Source organism: Dendrobium catenatum, unplaced genomic scaffold, assembly GCF_001605985.2.
Source record: "Dendrobium catenatum unplaced genomic scaffold, ASM160598v2 original_scaffold_144855, whole genome shotgun sequence".
Taxonomy (NCBI): domain Eukaryota; kingdom Viridiplantae; phylum Streptophyta; class Magnoliopsida; order Asparagales; family Orchidaceae; genus Dendrobium; species Dendrobium catenatum.
The window spans coordinates 913281-935779 of record NW_021463285.1 but is presented as its reverse complement, the minus strand read 5'-3'; the positions used below and the strand labels follow the sequence as shown (position 1 = coordinate 935779).

Here is a 22499-nt window from a genome sequence, read left to right as displayed (position 1 = left end):
TTACTCAAAATGTGCATACATGGAAGGTTTTCATAAAAAATCCCTATGCTAACAATAAGACTAGTCACTATACAAGAATCCCTCATTCAACTCTCTAGATCACTAAGCTTTAGCAAAGGAGAACAAAGATGATCGTTGTGAATTAAAATATAGCCACAATTGAAAATAGACTAGGAAGATAGGAAACTTGGGGAAGAGTTCACCATCGTCAAGTTTTTAAGTATGATTTGCAATGCCAGGAAGAAGTTCCGGAGGTTGGTGGCTGATCTTGAAGTAGTCCCGTGAGTGGACAGCCGTGTGGGGATCTTCTGGGCAGCGAATGGGAGTCTTCCGGTTGGCGAAACGACACTAGAAACCTGCTGGAATCTCTGGACAGCAGCTCTGAACTTTCAGGACAGCAAACAGGAGGTGTCTGGAGAGCAGAACAGCAGTTTGTCTTGCCGAAATTTCCTGGACAGAGGCTGTGAACATGCAGGACAGCAAACATGAGGTTCCTGGAGAGCACGACAGTAGTTTTTCTTGCTGAAATATCTTGGACAGCACCCAGGAATTTCAGAAACTGGGTGAAAACTGTGTGGGAGGGTTTGGGTGGAGGTGGCTTGGGCTGAAGGGATTGGGGGAAAAGAGTTTTGGGTTGTATAGTGGAGTAGATGATTTAGAGGCGAGAGAGGGAAGGGGCCGACCTAGGGAGAGAGGGGAATTGTGTCCGCATTCATTGAGGGGAAAGATGTCCACATTTCAATGAATGAGGATCTTGGCATTAATTCTAATTGGGACTTAAATCTGAGATTTAATCTCAGCTTTTGGGTTTATTTCCTAAAGGGATTAGGCTTAAATAGGAAGCCTTTGAAATTCAAATTATTTTGAAATATGATTCAAAGTCTTTCCTAGAACACAAAGGCCAAATATGGAAGGGGTTTACTGTGGAGGGAGAGAGAAATAGAGAGAAGGGGGCCGGTGGCATCATGATGGGGTTGGGGAATTTTGAGAAAGAAATTTAAGACTAGTTCAATTGGGAATCCCAAATTAAGGAGGAATTAATCCAAATCCCATCCAAAATTAATTTGGATTTGATTTAGGAACTTTCATAAAATAGAGCTCTATTTTAGGAAATATTTCAAAATTCAAACTTGATTTGAATAATTGAAAATAAAAACTTTCCCAAAAGAGACTAAGTAAGAAAGGAAAGTATTGATGAGGGATTTGAAAATTTGGAGGCATGGGGAAGGGGCTAGGGCCGGCGGCTAGGCTAGGGTTTGCGTAAGGGGTTGGCGGCTAGGGTTGGGAGGATGTTGGTTGGTTGGATGATGGTGCTAGGCCGGCGGCTATGGCCTATGGGGGAAAGGTGGGGTGAGGGAGCGGTGGTTTGGTGGTGGAGGGCTTAGGATGGCCTGCGGCTAGAGGGTGATTTAGGGTGGTCGACAGCTAGGACAAAAGGGGAAGAAGAGAAGGAAAAGATAAGGAAGAAAAGAGCCACGAACCCGGACGCTTCCAATGTTGGTGGGTGATCTGATTCCCTCTCCTAGGGATTTCTCTCCAAGCTCTCAAGCTCTCACACAAAAATCAAGGGTGCAAGAATTTTCATGTAATTCATTCATTCATTCAAAAGAAACATACGTGGCTTATATATAGCCTCCTACAATGAAAGGAAATAAAAGACGGCATTGCTCTTAGGGCGTACATATGATAAAACCCTTAAGTAAGGGAAAAACGGGAAATGCTACTAAAACAAATATATAAAGCAAATAAATAAAACATATACATATGAAGACTCAGAAATAGATCGGCGTAGTTGTGGCCGTCGATCGTCGGCCATGTCTCAGAAAGACTTTTCATGATCTGATGTCCACATCAATTTCTTTCTTGTTGATTTCATTTTCCCTGATATAGCAATTAACTGTTTATTTTTGTCTCTTTTTTTTTTTTTCCTTTTTTTATTTTATGTTCAGAAGCTTCATTCTTCAATAAAAAAATAAATAAATAATTACTACACTTCATTACTCCAACAAAACTCCTGACCTTATTAATAGCTCGTAACGGCATTCTTAATGTTGATTTTCATCACTCAAGTTTTTCACATCATCAGAAGTTATTAGATGTGGTGAAACTGAAAAATCTTACAGTATCTTTTGCATAATGAAAAATTGTTAGCTGCTATGTATTCCTCGCGAACACCTTTTTAAAGCGTTTTTTGTACTTTATTACTGGCCTGCAAGCATTATCCGCAAATGCTGATTGTACTTTTGAAGAAATAGTGGGAAAATGTTTCTGACTACTAATTTTTTCATTGTATTCAGTGGATTGCGGAGTTGCTGCTTTGGCATTGCAAATATGATATTGGTAAAATATTGATAGATTTGTACTCATTTATTTCATTTTAGCTCTGGGTTTTTGCATTATAGGGCGCAATGAACTTGACTTTCTGAGTTGGTGCAGGTTAAACGTATGAGAGAAGTGTTATATTCCACTCTACTTTTCCAGGTTCTTGTTGAACCCCGAAGAGCTTTTTATGCTTGTAATGCTGCTTGTTTAATATTTCCTTTAACACAGTACTCTTTTTTTTGGCCACCTTACCAGGAGATGGCCCTCTTTGATGAAGAAACAGTTGGGGATTTAACGAGTAGACTTGGTTCAGACTGTCAACAAGTATCTCGTGTCATTGGAAATGATCTTAACTTGATTTGTCGAAATGTGGTTCAGGTGACATATATGATATGAATAGCGTTTTACAGTTTTTGACAGCTATAGGATGCCATTATCTATTCTGAGCTTGATACAGGGCACTGGTGCATTGATTGCTCTTTTTATAATATCTTGGCCTCTTGCACTATCTATGGTGCTTATCTGCGCTTCTTTGGCAACTGTGCTGTTCTTTTATGGACGGTAAGTGTATTTTTTGGCCAAAGAAGTGACCTTTATCAAAATCCTTCTTTCCATGTAGATATTTAATTTCAAACAATGGGCAAGGAAATTTATCTACTTTTAATTTTTGGATTATTATGGTTTATTGCATATATAGGTATTATATTCCACTTCACTATAAAATATAAATGATCACGCATTCTTTTTTTGCAATTTTTCTTATATTTTATTTTATTTGCGAGCCTACAACTTGAAGCTGTGTTGCATTGATATAAGTTCTCCCTGAGGTTTGGTTCAGTTGTTTGAAAAGTCGATTGAACAGTTACTATTGGAAAATTATGAGTAAACTTGTTGCTCAATAGTTGATTTTTGGCTTGGTAAACCAATGATTGAATTGCTGTTTGACTTATGAGTACCACTATTTGAGCTCGAGGATATGCTATTCAAAAGGAGGTACTTAAGATTATGGTGAGGTTTTTAGGGAAGACAGAGAGTAGAAAGCAGAGGGATTGATGAGCTATGAGGTAAACTTCACGTGGAGCATAAGGGTTCGGGTATCTTGGCAGAGGCCAGTAGGTTCTGGGATTGGGCTGGAACACTTAAGGTATGGGGTGGAAAAAGGACGTTGGCGGTGGTGAGTTTTGTTCTTTTGAGCAGAGACAGTGGCGGCTTTTGGGCAAAGAAGCAGGAGATAAGACAAATAGGGGGAAGATAAGACAAATAAGCAGGAGATAACCTATTGCTTAGATTCTTCATGAAAGAGAATCAGAAGCCCGCAAGAAAGACTGGTTGTTGCAAGGAAAAATTAGAGGCTTCTAGATGAGGTATTTGGAAAGGGAAAAAGTTGTTTACCAATGACAGAATATGATCTTCACTTAAATTTCAAACGATACATATATATGTGATCACAAATATGTTAATGTCTCTAGCCTTGGGCCCCTGGCTAGAGCTGGATAACTTGCTTCATAGAATTGACCACACAAATATTGTGCTTTGATCTTCCTGACAATTTTTTATAATGATTTTGAATTTTTTGTTGCTGCATTATCAAGGTCAATGGCTTCAGAACTCATACTTATCCATGAAACATGTGTTAGCTTAAACTGAATCTTAAATTAATGTATTCATAATTAGATCTTAATTAGAAGCATCCAAAAAATATATGATAAAATTGATAGAAAATAGCCGCCAAAAATCAAGAAAAACACTTGAAATTCAATAATAGAAGAAGAGAAACAACCTGATACAAGGAATCTTCAATTTGAGAGGAAGATTTAGCTCTCCAAATCTCTAGCCAACGTCTAGAGCCCAAAACCAAAGCAAAGATCCCAAATTTCAGATTCTAATTCGAGATAATCCTAACCCTAGCAAGATAAGACTAATTAAAGCAAAATGATAAAAGTTTAATTCCTAAACAACCCCTAATTTGAAATTTTCCTCAAACACAAAGCTTAATTATTGTGTGGGCCCCATCTACTTAGCCTCCCCCCTCTCTCCTTGGTTCCGCCCCCCTTGGGCCCGCCTCCTGTAGACCAGAAGCGGTCCAATAAGGACCGGTTCAGTTGGTTCAGCTGGCCCCCTTTAGGAGTATCAGTGCATCATAGCATCAACAAAATACTTGAGCCACATCAAACATTAAAATGGCTAAGTTGCACCCAATCAATTAACAAATTATGGAACCAAATTAAACCCTAAAAAGTAGTAGAATACCTTTTTGAGTTTATCTTGCTTGTTAAAAAAAAAGAAAAGAGTTTATCTTGCTTTTTGAACTATAATGCTCAATATAGCTGAACTGTGAACCGTAAGTCCGTAACCTTTCACCTCTTACTTGACAACTGGAAGGAAGATAGCCCTTCAAAATGCATGAAAATAAAAAGGGACTGACGTTTTTCTGCCTGAGAAAATGAAGAAGGCACGAAAACAAACCTTCAATGTTCCTTCACCTCTCCTGCCTTCAAAAATAAAATCCTTCGACGAAGATGCAAGATCCTTCGGCCTCGTTGGTCATGTCTGTAGGCTCTTCCGTCTCGCCTACTCGCATTTTTCTCAAGAAGATGAAGCAGACGACGAAGAGTCGAAGACAAAACATAAGACAAAAGATGCATGCTCCTTCAGCCTTCCCTGCTTGTGTATCACCCTCCTTTGGCATCGGCTGCTAGCGTAAATGAAAATACGGAAAGCCCTAGCTCCCTGCTCACGTAAACGAAATACTGGAATACAATGCAGGCTGCGCGCTTTATTTAACTTAATTATTTTTCATTATTTAATAGGATGCACGTGTCCGATACGTATATCCTTTTTAATTTAAATATTATTGTAGTGAGATACGTTTTTGCCGTATCGGACACGTATCCGAGCCATATCGGGTTCGTATCCGTTTTCGAGACATGTCAGATACAACACGCCTTCATAAATGGGAGTATCAGTGCATCATAGCATTTGCCTTTTCTTGTTCATTGGATGCTCCATTGTTAAATGCTATTTATTTTTCTGTTTTTAAAGACGTCTAATCGTGGAAATGGCCAGCATCCTGACCTAGTGTACAAACTGATATTATATATATATATATATTAATTGCATTGCCTTCCTTTTGAAAGTATCAACTTTTAGAAATAAGAGAAGATGACCGGCCTCATTTTCACTAAGCAGCTTTATTTTCATCAATAGTAATGCCCATTTTATTTTGTCCCAACAAAGCCTATTGTGTATTTAATTAATCACGCTGTAAAACTAATTTCTTACTTTGACTAGGACATTTGAAGTTTAATCCAATAATATGGGTTTCTTTTCTTGTAAAAATAGGTTCCAGAAATGGGTAGCAAAATTAACTCAAGACTTCGCTGCTCGTGCAAATGAAGTAAGACATTTTGTTCCAGAGAGTTATATTAGTAACATATGAGACTAGCATACTGCTTAGCTCACCGATTATCTGCTTAATATTTTCAGGTTTCCCAAGAAACTTTCTCTCTTATCAGGACAGTCAGAATATATGGGACTGAAAAACAAGAAATTGAAAGGCAATTTGTACTACGTGTTATGAGTCTCTAACTACACAACCCATCTATTTGCTTGTAGTAGAACCTACCTGGTTGGGTTTATGATATTTCTTGCATTTGTACAAACAGATACAGGACATGGCTCGAGAGATTGTGGGATGTAAGCTTGCGACAAAGCGTGGGATATGGATTTTGGAGTTTAACCTACAATTACTTCTACCATTCTACCAAGGTTTTGTTGTTCATTCGATTATTTTTGTTATTTGAATTTGTCTCCTTAAGTAAACACAAACAGTGGTTCGCATGTAGCTCCGTCATAATTTGTTTTGATGAACATCATCCCTCAAATGCATAAGTTTTTCTGTATTTTTCATTCTTACGTGTCTTAAGCACTAAGTATTAGCCATCTAGATGGGATACCATCATGTTCTTAAACCAATAAATTTAATGTAGAAAATAACATGATGAAAAAAAATTATAAAATTATATGGTTTAGATTGAATGCATGGTGTTGGATGACTTTTGCTCTCCCACACTCACTTCACATTGAACCCGTATCCCTCTCGCCATCTCCCCTTCACTTCTACCCATTCATGAAACCCTCGTGGACAGGCAACAAGGAAGTCCCATGTCACTAGGAGTAGGCATTGACGGGGTCAGCCATATGTGAAGGATTAGAGGAGTTTGCAAGACTTGCTTGTTATTCACATAGTTATGTAGGCAAGCCGTTCCCCTATGCTACTGTCCGTTCCCCTCCCTTTGCACGGTTTTCCTACTGCGCGTTGGTTTGGTTTTCCCCTATCATGTTGTCTAATCCCCTCCCTTTTCACGGTTTTGGTGGTTGTTGGTTTTTTCCTAGGCAGATTTTGGCGACTGTTGGTTTTCTGCTGGTTTCCTAGGCAGAATTTAGTTCTCTGTTTACTTTTCTGACAGTTTGGTTCCCCATGCTGTCCATTCCCCTCCCTTAGCTATTTTCTATGATATGTTGGCTCTTATTGGATGCTTGGGGGGCGACATTTTTAAGAGGCTGTTGGGTTTTTTATTTTCCTATACATGGGGGTTGTTTGCTGTAGTTAAAAAAGATGGAGTAGTGATGATTTTTTGGAGAACGAAACCTGCGGCTTTGTAATAGCTAGCGAGCTATTGTCTTCTTCCTCTCTTTTTCTACTATTTCGTCTCGGTCTTCTATCCCCTTCTTCTCTATCCACGGTTCCCTCCCCATCTGTATCCTTCTTCTCTAAGCTTTATTGAAAGTAAGTTGGTTGTGTTGTTTACAAGTTGAAAGTAGTGATGTGTTTTTGTATTTGAAGTTGTGTCTTTTTTATTGAAGTTGTTTTGTGTATGTTTAAGCTTTAGTGAAAGGAAATCTTAGTAGTCTGCAATCTTTGTTTTTTTAGTTGCATCATTTTAGTACTAGAGAGAGGTTGTTTTTTGGTTGCATCACATAGCTACTGATGATGCAGTTCTCCCCTTGAAACACAGAGCCATCGATCCTATCATTTCCTCTACACACGATAGGAATTTAAGCCATGTTCTCCTTCTTTCAACCTTACAGATAGTCCAAACACTGCCAACAATGACCTTAGACTCCCCCAACCATGGCTTCATTTGTGGCTTCTCCATTGGTCGATCCTCCCAATTAAATTTAGGTGACCTCCAACTCTAGTGACTCCGTCATCTTTGCTGACTAACCAATCCAATGGCAATCTCCTTGATTCTCTTACTGTCAGGCTCATCAACTTCGTTAACCTGCCTCTCATCATCAAGCTTACCACCTCTGCACCTTCTTCGCCAACCAACTCCAACTTTGGTGTTAACAAAATTCAATCTTGACGACTTCTTTGTTCCATTGTTCAACACCATCAACAATTCCCAAACCTTGTCAACTTCCTCTCTGATATCCCTTTTATCCGTCCATTTCTATTGTGCTCTCTTTTTCGAAAAAAAAAGAAAATAAAAGAAAAGAGAAAAGAAGAAGAAAAGAAGGAAAAAAGAAAAAAAGAGAAAAAAAAAATTTGTGTGTTTCCAATGTTGTGCAAGTTAATTGCTTCGTCACAACATTCGTTGCTACATCCTTGTGTGCAAGGTATAAATTCTAAGCAAGGACACCACAATACATAAGTACTTGTGCACGTTATTCCAATACAACTGAGAAATTCAAGCATAAGTAGTTGTCTGATTATTCCAATGCGGCTGTGAATCATGTTATGTGATTTTCTCATGTAGGTGTATGAAGGCCTATGCACTTTTTTTAAGCATGGTAGGTTTAAAGGCCCATGTTTGCATTTTCTTAGGACATTGATAATTCATGATTTTTATGTGGGGTGGCCAAGCCTAAAATAAGTGTTAAGATTAACTCCAAAGTTAAATATGAAGGATATTTTAGGTATTATAAGAGAATATGAGATTGCATTGCTCTATTTTATCATTTAATAATTTATAGTATATAGCCAGTCTAATACATAATTATGGTGAATAAATAGTTGAAAAAATTATATTTTTTAAAGCAAAACCTAGCATTGCTCTTCTTTACCATATTTTAATAATTTTATAGATTATGTAGTAGATTAAAATTACTAAAATAAATTTCATTTTATATTAAAATATGGTAAAGATGTGCAATGTTAGATTTTTCTTTAAAAATATATTAAATTTTTTACTATTTATTCACCCTTATTATATATTAGATTAACTAGATACTATAATTTATTAAATGATAAAATGGAACAATATAATCTCATATTTCTTTGTAATACCTAAGATACCATTCATATTTAACTTTGAAATTAACTTGAACTCTTATTTTAGGCTATAAAACTAAATTGAATCAATTTCTAATAGTCGAGGGACTAAAATGGGGCAATGCAAAATTCTGGGGTTAAATTGAACATTTATCAATTGTCGGGGGACTATTTTGACTTTTATTCTCAAAATAATCTGTTAATGTTGTTGGGAACCATTTTGATCCTTCATGCATTGCTTTCCATTATTGACAATAGCTGTTCGATAGCAGCAGCTCTCAATAATTTCTAACCTAGACCTTTGTTTATGATTTTTTTTTTTACGTGGTTCATGTCTTAATTTGCAATTTCTATGGAGGGAAGAATAAAAGATCTTTTAGAAGTAGTTTTACTTCATTAATTAAATTTTATATTTCCCCAACATTTCGACATGTCCTTGGTGAGCGAGGTACCCGTAATTTGTACCGTCAATTTTAATTCAGCTTGTAGTTGTGCGTTTTCTCTTTTCCAAATAATCTTCCATGGTTCAGTATTTTAGAATTTTGTGTCGTTTGTCTAAGCCTTCCACAATTATATGTTCTCTTCGAAGTAATTTAATCATTATAAACATTATTTCTGACCTTTGAGTATTAATTTTCTTATGATGAGATAATTATGTTTTATTCCAATTTTATGATGTTCAAATTGTTCCAATTCCATTCAACTGCTTTGTGCTTCCTGCTATTGGAAATTAAACCCAACCTGCACTTAGGTATGTGCACCGTTCTTTGATTATATTTGGAAAGAATTATCGGATTGCAGGTACTCACATCTTAATGTGTATAGGATGACAATGGTTGAACTGCTTCCAAGCTTCTACTGGTTCATAAATGATGCATAAACAAATGAATCACTTATGGTTAGGTTATTTGTGCATACTTTCATTTTGAAATTTTAAGAATAATGAAGTTAATCACAAAAATATGACTTATGAAAACTAACAGAAAATATAATTTGCGCAAGCCCTTAAATAAATGAAATCAATGAGCTAGCTTTATATTGAACAATATGATAGGAAGTACTTGATTTCACAAGTAAATTAAGATGAAATCATGAAATACTTGAGTTCGCAAGCAACCCTAGCAATAATTGATAAAAACAACGAGAAAACACACAAGAACGTGATGAAATCAACCCAAAATCAGTGGATTGTATTAGGGAAATCCAAAGCAAAACAAACACAAAACAAAGACACAATTGATCCTTAATTCGAGAGGAGGATCTTTCTCTCCCAATCTCTAGAAGAAGTTCCAGAGCACAAGACACCAAGAGAAAAACTCCAAAGAATACAGTAATCTTGCATAACCCTAACCCTAAACAAGTCATACTATTAATACATTAATTCCCTAATCAAACATCCCTAATTCAAATTTTCCCTCTCACCCTAGCTGCCCAATCCTCTCTCCTCAAAGTGCTCCTAGTGGGACCCACTAATGTGGGCGGCAAGCTCCAAAGGAGGCGGAACATGTCCGCCTCCTGAAGACTTGAGCAGGCCCAAAGGCCGGCTGGGCCGGTTTCAGGATGAAACGGCCTAACACAATACAGATTATTTAATTTTTTTGTTGGATGACATTATCTAAGAACTGAGGAACATGTAAATACTGATTTTTCTTGCAAAATTTAACATGCTTTAATTATATAAAATCATGCCTTTTGTTATTAATAGTGTATATAATTATTTATCAATTCTTTGTTTGAAAATAACAGGTAGTTGCTGTCTTGATCGGAGGGATTTCAATTTTACGTGGTCATACAACAGCTGAACAGCTTACTAAGTTTATACTGTACGCTGAATGGCTAATTTATTCAGCTTGGTGGATTGGAGACAATTGGTCTTCATTAATGCAATCAGTTGGAGCAAGTGAAAAGGTGTTTCAATTGATGGATCTTTTGCCTAGAAAGAAATTCATATCGGGAGGCACGTGCTTGTTATTATCTCCTATATTAATCCATGATTTTTTTTTTCTAACCGATTCGTTATCCAGTCTAGATAACCACTATTAATCCTTTCTTCTAATTTAAAATAAAGATTATTCTAAAAATAAAATTAGTTCAAACTGAAATAAATCCTAGACTAATTCAAATACTAAAATATCTAATTTTTTTTTTAAATTATTTAGAAGTATTATCTTGTGTTGTATCATTGATGCTATGATTTTATTTTTCTCTATTGGCATCTTTTTGGTGTCTGATCTCTTTAAGTATGATCATACTTCAAACATATATAGTTTTTTTTTTTTTTTTTTTTTTTTTTTTATAGTTTTTTTTTTTTTTTTTTTTTTAATTCTATTGCTGCTCATGTCAGCTCCATTTTCAAAATGGAGACCCTAGCAAGAAGAAATTGACCTTAGCACTAACTAAAAGGGCTTCTAAACACCAATCACTTTAGATGTTAGATATTGTTATGCCTTAAATTTGATCAGAGTTATCATCCATTTTTTCTAAACTATTGTAATAAACCTATATTCAATTGCCTGATTGTATTTGCAGAATTATGAAGTTGCTACGTGCAGCTTTTGTAAGAATCGGTTACTGCGACATTCATTGAAATATATAAGCTTAGAAAAGATCAAATATTTATTTATTTTGTAATTTAGCTTAATTGATTAATGTTTTATTTGCCTTGAATAAATAAGAATCATTTATTGCAAATTACGTTTGTCATTTTAGTGTTTGTTTATCATTATCTTTTACTATTAATCAGGACGTCAGCTGCAAAAGCTAATTGGGCGTATTGAATTTGTTGATGTATCATTTCATTATCCCTCAAGGTTAATGGTATGTTAATCTCTCTTAAAATGTTTTTTTTGGAAACAAAAGAATTCCAGATTTGATTGTATAAGTATCTTTTCTTTTATTGATTCACTTGTTCTTTCCTTTCCCAAAGCCCTAAACCTCAAAAAACATATCACTAGTCAAATTAAGAACCTAACCTCGTGAAAACCCATTTTTGCCTGACTTAGGTTTCATTTGGGACGACTTTTTTACTGCTTCTTAAAGCAGTTTTTTAATAAAAAAAATTAATTTTTTAACTAGAAAGCTGCTTTTAGAAGCAATAAGAAAGACGTCCCAAATGAAACCTTAATTTGATTTCCTTAACCTTAGTCATGTCTGACTTGTTGGCATCCAAATGGTTGGTATTCTGAAATGCCGAAAATTGAGAGTTTTCAGGACAAACTATACACTTATGTTCCAGGCAAGAAGTACACAAAGGAGAATTTTGTGGGGAAGTTTGCAGAAAGGTGTGGGCTCCGAAAATTCGGCCTCGGCCTCCCCGCCGCGCTGATTTTTTGTTCGCTGCTTTTTCTTTTGCGATGGGAGTTTTAACGGAATTAAGTTCCGGGGCAAATTTTGGAAGGCATATGGTTTTGTAGATAAGACACTGCCCAGGAAATTTCACCATCTCACACTTAAAGTCGATGGTGGGGGAATGGATGATGGACCCGATCAAGATCCCATGGTTCCGTCGTCCCGGGCTATCGTGGTCCCTGGTCTACTTAGTAAGAGGAGGTAGTCGACCCAACCTGACAGAAGGATCCTTGTCGGCAGCCATGGGTTGCTTCGTCCAAGGGGACCTTGTAGACCTGGGTAGAATGTTTGTCTAAGGGGACAAATTTGAATCCACCTTAGCTAACAGAGGGCTTTGTGCCTTATTGATTATATCATATTGATTCATATCTCAAGGATTTGATGTCACTAAGGGGCGTATTGGCTCTGGCCATAACCAGTATTTCGTGGTGCCATTTGGCGGCAAAACCACTCGGTTCAGAGGGCTCCGGGTCATCATAACCGTTTATCCTGCGGTACCATTTGGCGGCAAACCGTCGGTTAGAGGACACGTACCACGTCCTTACTGGCATGAGATTATTTGAGAATGGATCCTAGTGATATTTTCGACTAGGCATTTGGCTCTTTGTGAGCTGAAGTAGTTTTTTAATTGTCCACCCCGGCAAACTGTTGCGGAGGGTGGATTGATTTTTCTTTAAGTGATTGATGGATTTATTTCGAATTTTAAATATTTTTGGAATTTTAAGATTTTGTGGTTTTTTTAGATTTTTGAATGGACTTTTAGGAGACATTTGAAAAATGCCCGAAATTAACCCCTCCGGTTGAGATTTACATTCAACACGGCCATCATCGGGGTGTTTTGGGTCATTTTCATTTGTAGCTTGAATCTTGTCGACTCGGCTGAGCTGTTGACCGAGGATCGAGTTTCTCATAGGCTTAGTGCTTTTGTTTGTGAATTTTCTTTGTTAACAGCCTTGAAGGCCTAATATGAATGTATAAATAAATATTTTGGTCAAATTCATGACCGTATATTTATCCCTGTCTACTCCTATTTATCTGTTTAGGAGGATCGGGTTTCGTAGGCTTCATGCCTTTGTTTAGTGAATTATCTTGATTATAAGTCTTGAAGGCCTAATATGAATGTATTAAAACAAATACACCGGTTGCCACAACCGTATATTTGTTTGAGAGTTCGAACCCTGTCGACTTCTATTGATCCGTATAGAAGGATCAGGTTCGAACTTGAATACACTTATTGACCCGCCCAACATCCCTAGGCGTCATGTGTGTACCAATAACATGCTCGTCGGGGCCCATACGGGTGTTTGGAAATTTCATTGATTTGATATACCCCTTTGTTTACCCATGTGTATACAATCTACGGTGCACTTGCAGGGGTAGCTTGAAATAGTTGTAATTGTGTAGGTAATTATCATTTAGATGCACACAACTTTTCATTTGAGATCTTATACACGCCTTCTATCCGCTAATACGTGTTGCGGATCTGGTGGCATATGGTCTTGATGTTATGAGGCATCTCCTCATCTTGATGTTGACTCCCCTTTTTTCATTCACCGGGGAGGGACTTCTAGACTTTGAAATCAGTTATTGCTGCCTTGAAAAGAGTTCTTTTCAGGATCTTCAGTGTAGTAGACTTGTTATTTCCGGTGTTTGCGGGCACCAGAACTGTTTTCTTCTTAAGTATAGGACTAAGAAGAGGCTTGGGAACATCCCTTTCTTTTTGCCAGGGGGTGTCCTCTTTCGTATATAGAATTATCTTTATGCCTGACTTGCTAATGGATCTTGATCACCGTTGTCGTAGGCGATATCTGTGCTTGTGCCCACAGTGGTTCGTTGTACCTACGATGTATCCACTATTGTTATCCACAAGTATTCATTTGCAGGGGACCGCTGTATTCACTACGACCTCCTGGAAATGTTTGTAGAAGGGTCATTTACATCAGTATCGTATCCACCTTTCACCAATCTCAGGTGGTTTGCTGATTGTACTTATTTACAGGGGATGGGTCTTCTATTATCATTTGCAGTGTTGCCCTCTCAGGGGATGGGTCTTCTATTATCATTTGCAGTGTTTCCCTCTCAATCTATAGGCAAACTTGTAAGGACTATTTATAGAAGTCCACTGTATCTATCAGCATTATTTATTATGTATCATATATTCAGGTACTAATGATTGATCCTCATTTGTGGTAACTCATTTTGATAATCATTTGTTATCTGTATGTATTGAGGTATTTATTCATCAATTGCCAACATCACCCTCTCAATCTACAGGGTAGATGTTGTTTGTGTGGCGGGTCTTTGATTGCTACATGTGGGTAGTATTCGTGCACCTTGCAGTTGTCTGTTGTTGCTTACAAGTACAGTGCATTGACTTTATAGAGACTATTGTAGGAGTTTATTACATTCAAGTTATACTTGATGCTGTCCCACTCAAATTCAGTGTTCACAAGCTTCTGCTTTGAGTTCAAATATGTTGTGATTCATTTGAGTTCAGGTTCTATTTCAATGAAGTTCTCATTTGAGTTCAAGTCTTATGAAACCTTGTTCGATTCATGTTAGAGTTCACTTGTATATGATTTCAATTTAGTTAATTTAGCTTTGTTCAATAGTCTCCAATTCGAGCTCAAGTCCCCTGTTGTTCATACAAGTCCTCTGCACATTTAGTTCAAGTTATGTGCACTTCTGTTCAAGTACAAGTCCTCTGTTGTCCTTCGTATTGCTGCTCAAATGATGTCTTCTTGTTTTCAGGTCTTGTGCACTTCAGTGAAAATTTTGGCAGCACCCCGGCATATCCCCCGTTTGGGAGAAATATAGGGGAGCTGGGCCTTCCCATCACGCTACTCGAGCGTGTATGGTAGGTGTCCTTAGACACCGCGGCCGTACAAATTTTCTTCCCACCAAAGTCGAACAGTCAGAAGGAGCCGAAGAAGCGTGCGAACAGAAAGAAAATTACCTTCGCAGTGAGCAGCTCTCTTCGTTGTTTTCGCACGAAATGTCGTAAGTCCTGTTGCGTCTGGAAGGGAAAGCTGTCGGCGGTGCGAAGTCGGGTAGCCACGCGGGAGCAGAAGAAGCGATGCTGGCAATCTCTACACCTCTTGCGAAGTACCGAAGCCGAACAACAACGAAAGGGGAGAAGGAGCGTGCGAGGAAGAGCGGGAATGAGAGGAAGAGGCCGAAGGCTGCTTTTCCTATGCTCTTTAATGACGCGAGGTCGTGCGTCGTGGGAGAAATGTCGCGGACTTGTGTGAGACGTGCGGCGGCAGAGAGTAGGTAAGCATTTTTTTTTTTTTTGTAGCAGGTCTTTTTTTTTTTTTTTTTTTGTAGCAGGTCAACAAAAGGACGTTGAAATTGATAGCCTCTGGTTGAATGGTTAATATGACATTTGAATGGCATTGATTAGTCCATTCTTTTTTTTTATTTTCTTAAATTTTTATAGCAAGCCTGTTTCTAATACTGAATTTTTCTAAGTCTGTTTTGTTAATGATTTTTTCTTCAGCATGATAGTTTTTACAAGTGTTAATATTCATTACATCTTTCAAATCAGAATTAGAAGCTTGTTCATCACAATGGCAAAGAATTTCCAGAAGAAGCTTACTTTGGGTATTACCTGAGCAGATTGCCATTGCAACTTACTGAAAATGTGAAAAAATACCAGGCATTTAAAATAGAAGACATTTTTTATGGGCTAAGGATCATCCCTACTTTTTGACCTGGAAATCAACACCATTGGCAGAGACAGACTCACCCCATTTTGCAAAAACATTCTGGCCTTTTGCCCACGGTTTAGCGAGACTCAGCTTTTTAACCCCATATTATGTAACTTAAATTAAATTAATAAATTTTAAATGGTAGATAGCCCAAAATACCCCTCGTGAATATTCATATGTGATCAATTTAGTCCATAGTACAATATTTCTCCAATTTTATTTCTTGATTATATAATATTAATCCTAAAAATTCTCTCTGGTAGAAATTAATGGAAATTGGGATACAAAATTGATCCCAATTTTGTCTTCTAACTATACAAAATTTATTCCAATTAAGTCTCTTAGAGACTATTTATGATCAATTTTATATTTTCAAGAGATTAAAGGGAAGAAATATGATAATCTATGACTAAATTGACCACATACGAATAGCCAAGAGATTATTTTGGGCCTTTTCTCTATTTTAAATTTTTTATAGATAACTTTCTTATCTATTTAAAGAAAAACATCATGAAAAGATTATTTTCTGATTAATCTAGTAAGAGTCAAGTCTTATCAAAATTGATTCCTCTCCTAAAATCTTGTTGAAAAGCCAAAGCCCTATGACTGACTAACCTTCATCTCCCTCATGTTACCTCGATCTTTAAATCTATGCTTGCATTGCCAGCGGCTCCCTTTTAACACTTGGTTCCCCACACTAACATGCTGATTGACTTTGTCGACTTACTGCTCAACTTATTTTATTATGACATCTAATTTTATTTAATTTTATATGTTTGTGTTAATTATATTTATATGTTTGTTGGTTTGCTAATTTATTATAAAAAGGTTTGCTACTTTATTATAAAAAGGATCATGGGGGTGTAGCAGGGTAAAATAGTTTTTTGTGCTCTCGAGAAAAACTAGGAACTATTCCCTTTACACCTTGTTGGGACCAGAAAAGGTAGTGGAGATGGAGGTGCTGTGTGATACCCTATTTAGATAGGGTATCACATAAAAAGTTCAGAGTGGGTTGTTTGCAACTTCCAAAAGTAACTACATATTTTTCTTTAATTGAAATGTATGATTTGCTCTGTTTCATTGGGATCAGTCCTAGCCGATGAGTTTTACTGAATTCTTTATAGTCTGGACTAAATTGCTCTTAACATATATGTTGGCTATTTTATTCTTTCCTTCTTATTAGTTGCGTCACATTTTTCATCCTATTCTAAGGCTTGGTGTTTATTGATGTTGAACAGTTCCCAGCTGTTGAACATATAGACTTGTCTATACAGCCCAATAAAGTTCTTGCAATTGTAAGTCTTAGTGCAAATTATGCATCAGTGTTTTTAAAGATTATCAACGATTCTTTTATCATGAATCAACCAATATTCTTTTTTTCTATAAATCATTTTTGAGCCGTGGGCTGTGCTTAGGTTGGTCGTAGTGGAAGTGGGAAAAGCACAATTGCCAATCTTCTTCTTCGCCTTTATGAACCAACAAATGGTGCGGTGAGTTTAACTCGGATCACATTCCAAGAGAAAATCATTTATCATTAAGAATAATTTTCATCCATAGCTGATGTTTTAAATTGTTTGTAGATATGCCAGCATATGTTTTATTGCTAACTCCAAATTGTTCCATTTCATATGTTTCATGTATGAAAAAAAAAAATCACTTTGTATTGTAAGATTTTTTTTAAGTTTCACACTAAGGGGATATTTTATTTTAAGCATTTAGAATGAATGATTTTTAAAAATACAGGGTAAAGCAAATACAATATATTTTAATTTCTCAAGTAAAGTGAACCTTGACCTAGGCAAGTCCTAGTTGGACTAGGTGGTTGTTTGGATTTTAATTGGACGTTTGTGGAATTGAAAAAATGAACATCTACATTATCGACATGAATGCAGTTAACATGAAAATAAAGAATTCAAATTGCATAATAATAACAAAAATGAAAAATCAAAAGGCCATGCAATTTGCATGAGAAGAACACAACACAAGCGATTCTTGCACAGGATCTACATGGGATTTGCAATGAACTTGAATGCTTGCCTAAGAGCATGGATATAATTTCCTCACTACCTACATAAACTTCTACATAAACTTCCTCCTATTCATGAGTATTAGAACCACGAACTACAATTGCATCTTGTAATGACCAAGTGAGAGCTTCTGTTTAAAGGAAAAGGAGACCCTTGTAGAGTCTAATCTAAACATGAAATGAAGATTAAATGCAAGCAAATTATAATGTTTTAAACACAAAACAAAGTTCAAAGCGTCTGGATTCGTAATTAGATCCACAATACAAACATGTAAACTAACAGAATGTGATATTTAAAAATTAAAAATGAGACTTCAAGAGCATCTTAATACAAACTTTCCACAAATAATTAAATATAAAGAATTTTAAATATTTAACATTCATCACAAGGCAATCTTCCAATTAATTGTAACACCTCACATGTCATGCAAGCACCACAAAGAGTGTGCTTGCCCTAAAAAATCATGCAAGCACATCAAAAGTACATATATTCACATGTGCTCCGATGAATTTGTTAAACTCATGAATTTAAAGTTTAAAAATGCTTTGCGGATTGAAATTAAACTGAACTCAAATGTCTCACAATCTTAAAAACATGCAACTACTATAAAAGGTGTGATTATTTTTTAGAAAAATGTGCAAGCTCTCGTTCAATCTCAAACTTTTCATCATGTTGCATGATGTTCTCAGGCGGACCATCTTACCTAAAGGGTAGGATTGTTAGGCTTTAAAACGTTCACATCCTAATGATTGGGGTTGACAAAACTTGAATATAAGGAAAGACGGCTACATGATAAGCCAAAAAAGACAAGACATCTTTATTTTTATAGTTGCATAAGGCCTTTCAAAACTTTTGCGAGAAAAGTTCATCTTTTTTTAATGCAAACCTTTCATGCAAATTACTGTCTTGAGCCCAATTCACAGACCTAATTCTCTACATATAAGGGTAAAGTTGGCGAAGTCTATAATGTAATAAATACCAAATGAATTCAAACAACATGCACACTGCGAACTTGATCCTCTGCAAGCAATCAAGCAAAGTTGACTAGGTTAGTCATTCAAATAACCATTCTCTATCGTTATCTAGAGGTGTAATTAATCATATGGGCTTGTACCCATAAAACATATGGAACTAAATCTTAGAGTCATAAAATGAGAATGATATCTTTTAGGTATTGTTATATCTAAAATCTAATCTATCTTTTGAAAATTTGACCTATAATTAAATTTACTTAGAAGAGCCAAACCCGAATTTTTGGAGCTCACAATTTTTTGACCCAATAAAATATTTAAGGACAAAAGAATATTCTCTTCGACCCACTAAATATGTCTATGTTTTCATTTCTTTTGAGAATTCAAATATTTTAAAGTATGTTGATCAAGATGTAACATAAACTCCTTAATTAACATATAATGTCTCCAATATTGGACAACTTGCACTGCAATATAAAATTTCCTATCACTAAAGAATGCAATGCGATGTCCTTAACTCAATACTCTAATTTCTACTTCAAATGCATCCCAAGAAATCTACAACATCTTATTAAAATCAATTAACTTCAATACAAGTGTTTGTGTTTCCTAATTGAAGAGGTCAGATTTATAAGATGATTTGAGGGCTGATTTGGGAGGGAAATAATTAAGGAAATAGGAGGGAATTAAGGAATTTTTTCCTAACAATAAATAGGAATGAAGGGTGCAAATAATTATTAGATAAGGTTTAATCTTCTCATCTTTTCAATCAGAAACAGAACTTAGACTTAATACGGCATGCAAAAAAAAAAAAAAAGGCCAATAAAAAAAAACTCCTCCTGGATGCTTGGTAAATGGCTGGCTGACTATTAAGAGGTATACATACCCACGTGCATTTAATAGTTCGCACACAGTGCAAGTTTAGGACAATTATCATTTTTAGTTTAGCTTATATATACCAAATACTAAAGTTCTTTTATTATCCTTTCAGATATTAGTCGATGGTATCCCTATTGAAGATTTGGATATCAAGTGGCTGAGAGAAAAAATTGGGTTTGTGGGTCAGGTAGCTCATACTCATTTGAACATAATCTCATATTTACTGACACAACTTTTAATTAAACTGACTTTATTTTATTAGGAGCCTCCTCTTTTTCGAATGGATGTAACCTCAAACATTAGGTATGGCTGTACTAGGGAAACCACTCAGGAAGAAGTTGAATGGGCTGCAAAACAAGCTTTCGCTCATGAATTCATACTCTCTCTACCTGACGGATATTCCACCCTCGTTGACAATGCTCTTCTTAGCGGTGGCCAGAAGCAACGCATTGCGATCGCAAGGGCTATTCTTAGAGATCCAACCATCTTGATTCTTGATGAAGCCACTAGTGCCCTTGATGCAGAAAGTGAGCATTATATCAAGGTAGTTCAATGTCAAGGAATTATTTTTATTAAACAGTCTGATTTGGTATAATCATTTGCATATCTACTTCCTGTAGGAGCTCCTTCTATCAGATCGAAATGTCTCTGGAGAAAAGAGAACTGTCATTGTCATTGCGCATAGGTGATATTTACTGCATTCCTTAAGCTTTGAAGTTCTCTGTCTGCTTAGCATGATTATTTTTTTCAGGCTATCAACTATACAAGCTGCTGATACAATTGTGGTTATGGATGTTGGTAGAATTGTTGAGGTAAATGCTATCTCATAAATGAGGTCATTCTTTTAGTTATGGTAATGAATAGCGGGAGGTTGAGTTAAAAAATAATACTGCACTATACGCTAGAACATGCTACTGTCAATCTCGTAGCACAATGCATACTTTAGTTCTGAAATGAGAAAAAAGAGATAATTGGTTGCATAATCATGCAATGCATGGTCTAGAATGAGAATGTATGACAAGTTAATATTTAGTGTTCTTATACCGTAATCCTCTCTAAAAACATAGTCTACAAGATAAGCTTAACAGTTTCTGCAATCTTGAGATCTATTAAAGATGCTCCATGTTTATCTTTGCTATTTATTTTCATAATTTTTCCAAAGAAAAATGCTGCATATTCTATTTAAATTACTAGGTTTCTCAATGAAGAAATTTGAAAATGTTCGAGGCTCAAGAAATGAAGGACATGTTTCTGGACCCTAGATATCACATGTTTAGAGAAAAATTGTGAGATTTATTTTGAGATAAGCTCAATATATTACTAATTGGTTAGAATTGGTACTCCACTTATGTCAAAGAAAATCGAATAGCTGTAAAGCTTGTTATAATCAAATTTGGGTCAAGATAGCTGACCCCAAATTTTTTCCTGTTTAATGATATCTCAAGTGATGTGATAGGTTCTCTAGCACATCCCCAATGGTGATTTTTCTAATGCTATGCTTTGTTTTCTTTTGGTGCAGGTGGGAAATCACAAGCAGCTTCTGCACAAAAATGGATTATACGCAAGTTTAGCTCGAAGGCAGTCAGATGCCTTTGTTTGATTGCTTGATGGCGAACAACTTTTAGGGATTTGACATACTTTTCAGGGGAGTTAAATTACTCGCTTGTAATCAATAAAGCCAGGTCTATTAATCTAAAATAGTAAAATATCTGTTTACTTGTATCTAAATACTTCATTTGAACATGTAGGGGTTGGTAGAATTTTTGTTGCCACCTCTGCTCATCATTTTTCAATCAAAATGCATGATTTGCCCTCCAGATTTATGAGAGCGTGCATATAGCTGGACGAGAGTTTATTGTCCAAATAAATTTCACAAAAGGGTATGTCAAACTTTGTATTTTGTTTGACTATTTTGAAAACCGAAGAAACCAAGATGAGAAATATCTTTATTTGTTTATTTATTTATTTTTCACAGCTTTTATTTAATCCAATTCATCTAAACGGTTTACTTGTTTGCATAGAAGATGGGCCTTTATATTCTATCTTTCTTTTTTTCAGATTAAATTTGTTGGCTGAGAGTCACTCCTTTGTGCTTTTATAGCTCTTTCCCATATAGCATAAATGTTATAATTATGATTTGATTAAATTTTCTTTGAAACCTTTATCATATTCTTTTGATGTAATTATATATTTCCTTTCCCATATTTTATTTTTTTTCCCATATTTTATTGCACAAGACAAGTTTGATTGTCAAAAATTCTTAAAAATTTCTTTTGTTGTTAAATATTTGGGCTCTGGAAAGCTCATTCGGCTTGAAATGAATCTGTGATGCGATTTTTTAACTGATAGATAAAGATTAGATACAATATTATGGAGATTTTTTTTTTTTAAAGAGCATTTTATTTTATTTTTTACTTATGGTTTCTTATGGGCAGAGATTCTGATCATTGGGCGTTATCTTTGATTTGTTGTGTTCATTTGTTTAGAGCTATTGTGTTAAGATGCTGTGTTAAGTGGTTCATTGACATTGCTAAAGCATAATCACTTGATTTGAAGATTTTTGTAATGTTATTACTGAGCTGCATTCATCAACTATGCTTTGAGGCAAAGGATCAGGTATTTTTCAAGCTTTTCTTAGATTTTTTTTTTAATATATTGGATTTTTAGTGTTTTTTTTAATTAGAAAAATAAGGACCATGTGCCTATCTTACTTTATATTATCCTAGTCTTTACATACTCGGAGGAGTTTTAAATTTAGGCTTCATTTTGAATAATATTCTTAATGTTTTGCTTTTCAGGTTGCAGCCACACTTTTTATTTGGTCATTTTTTTTATTGCTTTAAAGCAAATTGTCTGACTCAGGAAGATTAAAATTGATTGGGTCTTGTAAAGGCTGCATAAGGATTGTTCCACCATTTGTACTGACTGCACATTCATAGAGAGGTAGTGGAGATGTTGCAAGGTA

At 35.8% G+C, this 22499-nt stretch overlaps 1 protein-coding gene across 2 annotated transcripts in view; it reads left to right on the top strand.

The window, feature by feature from the left end:
• LOC110113198 (ABC transporter B family member 26, chloroplastic) overlaps positions 1 to 22499 on the top strand; it is a 26391-nt gene extending 3892 nt beyond the window's left edge. Inside the window, exons 3-19 of one of the 2 annotated variants that reach the window (XR_003699722.1) lie at positions 2298 to 2340; positions 2437 to 2481; positions 2578 to 2700; positions 2780 to 2883; positions 5665 to 5719; positions 5809 to 5879; positions 5988 to 6090; positions 10346 to 10556; positions 11343 to 11416; positions 16896 to 16952; positions 17073 to 17147; positions 19647 to 19721; positions 19797 to 20078; positions 20155 to 20219; positions 20286 to 20346; positions 21054 to 21414; positions 22333 to 22499. Coding sequence is in view for 1 of the 2 variants with exons in the window: in XM_020845663.2 (XP_020701322.1) it covers positions 2298 to 2340; positions 2437 to 2481; positions 2578 to 2700; positions 2780 to 2883; positions 5665 to 5719; positions 5809 to 5879; positions 5988 to 6090; positions 10346 to 10556; positions 11343 to 11416; positions 16896 to 16952; positions 17073 to 17147; positions 19647 to 19721; positions 19797 to 20078; positions 20155 to 20219; positions 20286 to 20346; positions 21054 to 21134 (1525 nt within the window). In the remaining variant the exon portion in view is untranslated. Of the gene's footprint in view, positions 1 to 2297; positions 2341 to 2436; positions 2482 to 2577; positions 2701 to 2779; positions 2884 to 5664; positions 5720 to 5808; positions 5880 to 5987; positions 6091 to 10345; positions 10557 to 11342; positions 11417 to 16895; positions 16953 to 17072; positions 17148 to 19646; positions 19722 to 19796; positions 20079 to 20154; positions 20220 to 20285; positions 20347 to 21053; positions 21492 to 22332 lie in introns of those variants that run through there. The other variant, XM_020845663.2, reaches the window with a different exon arrangement.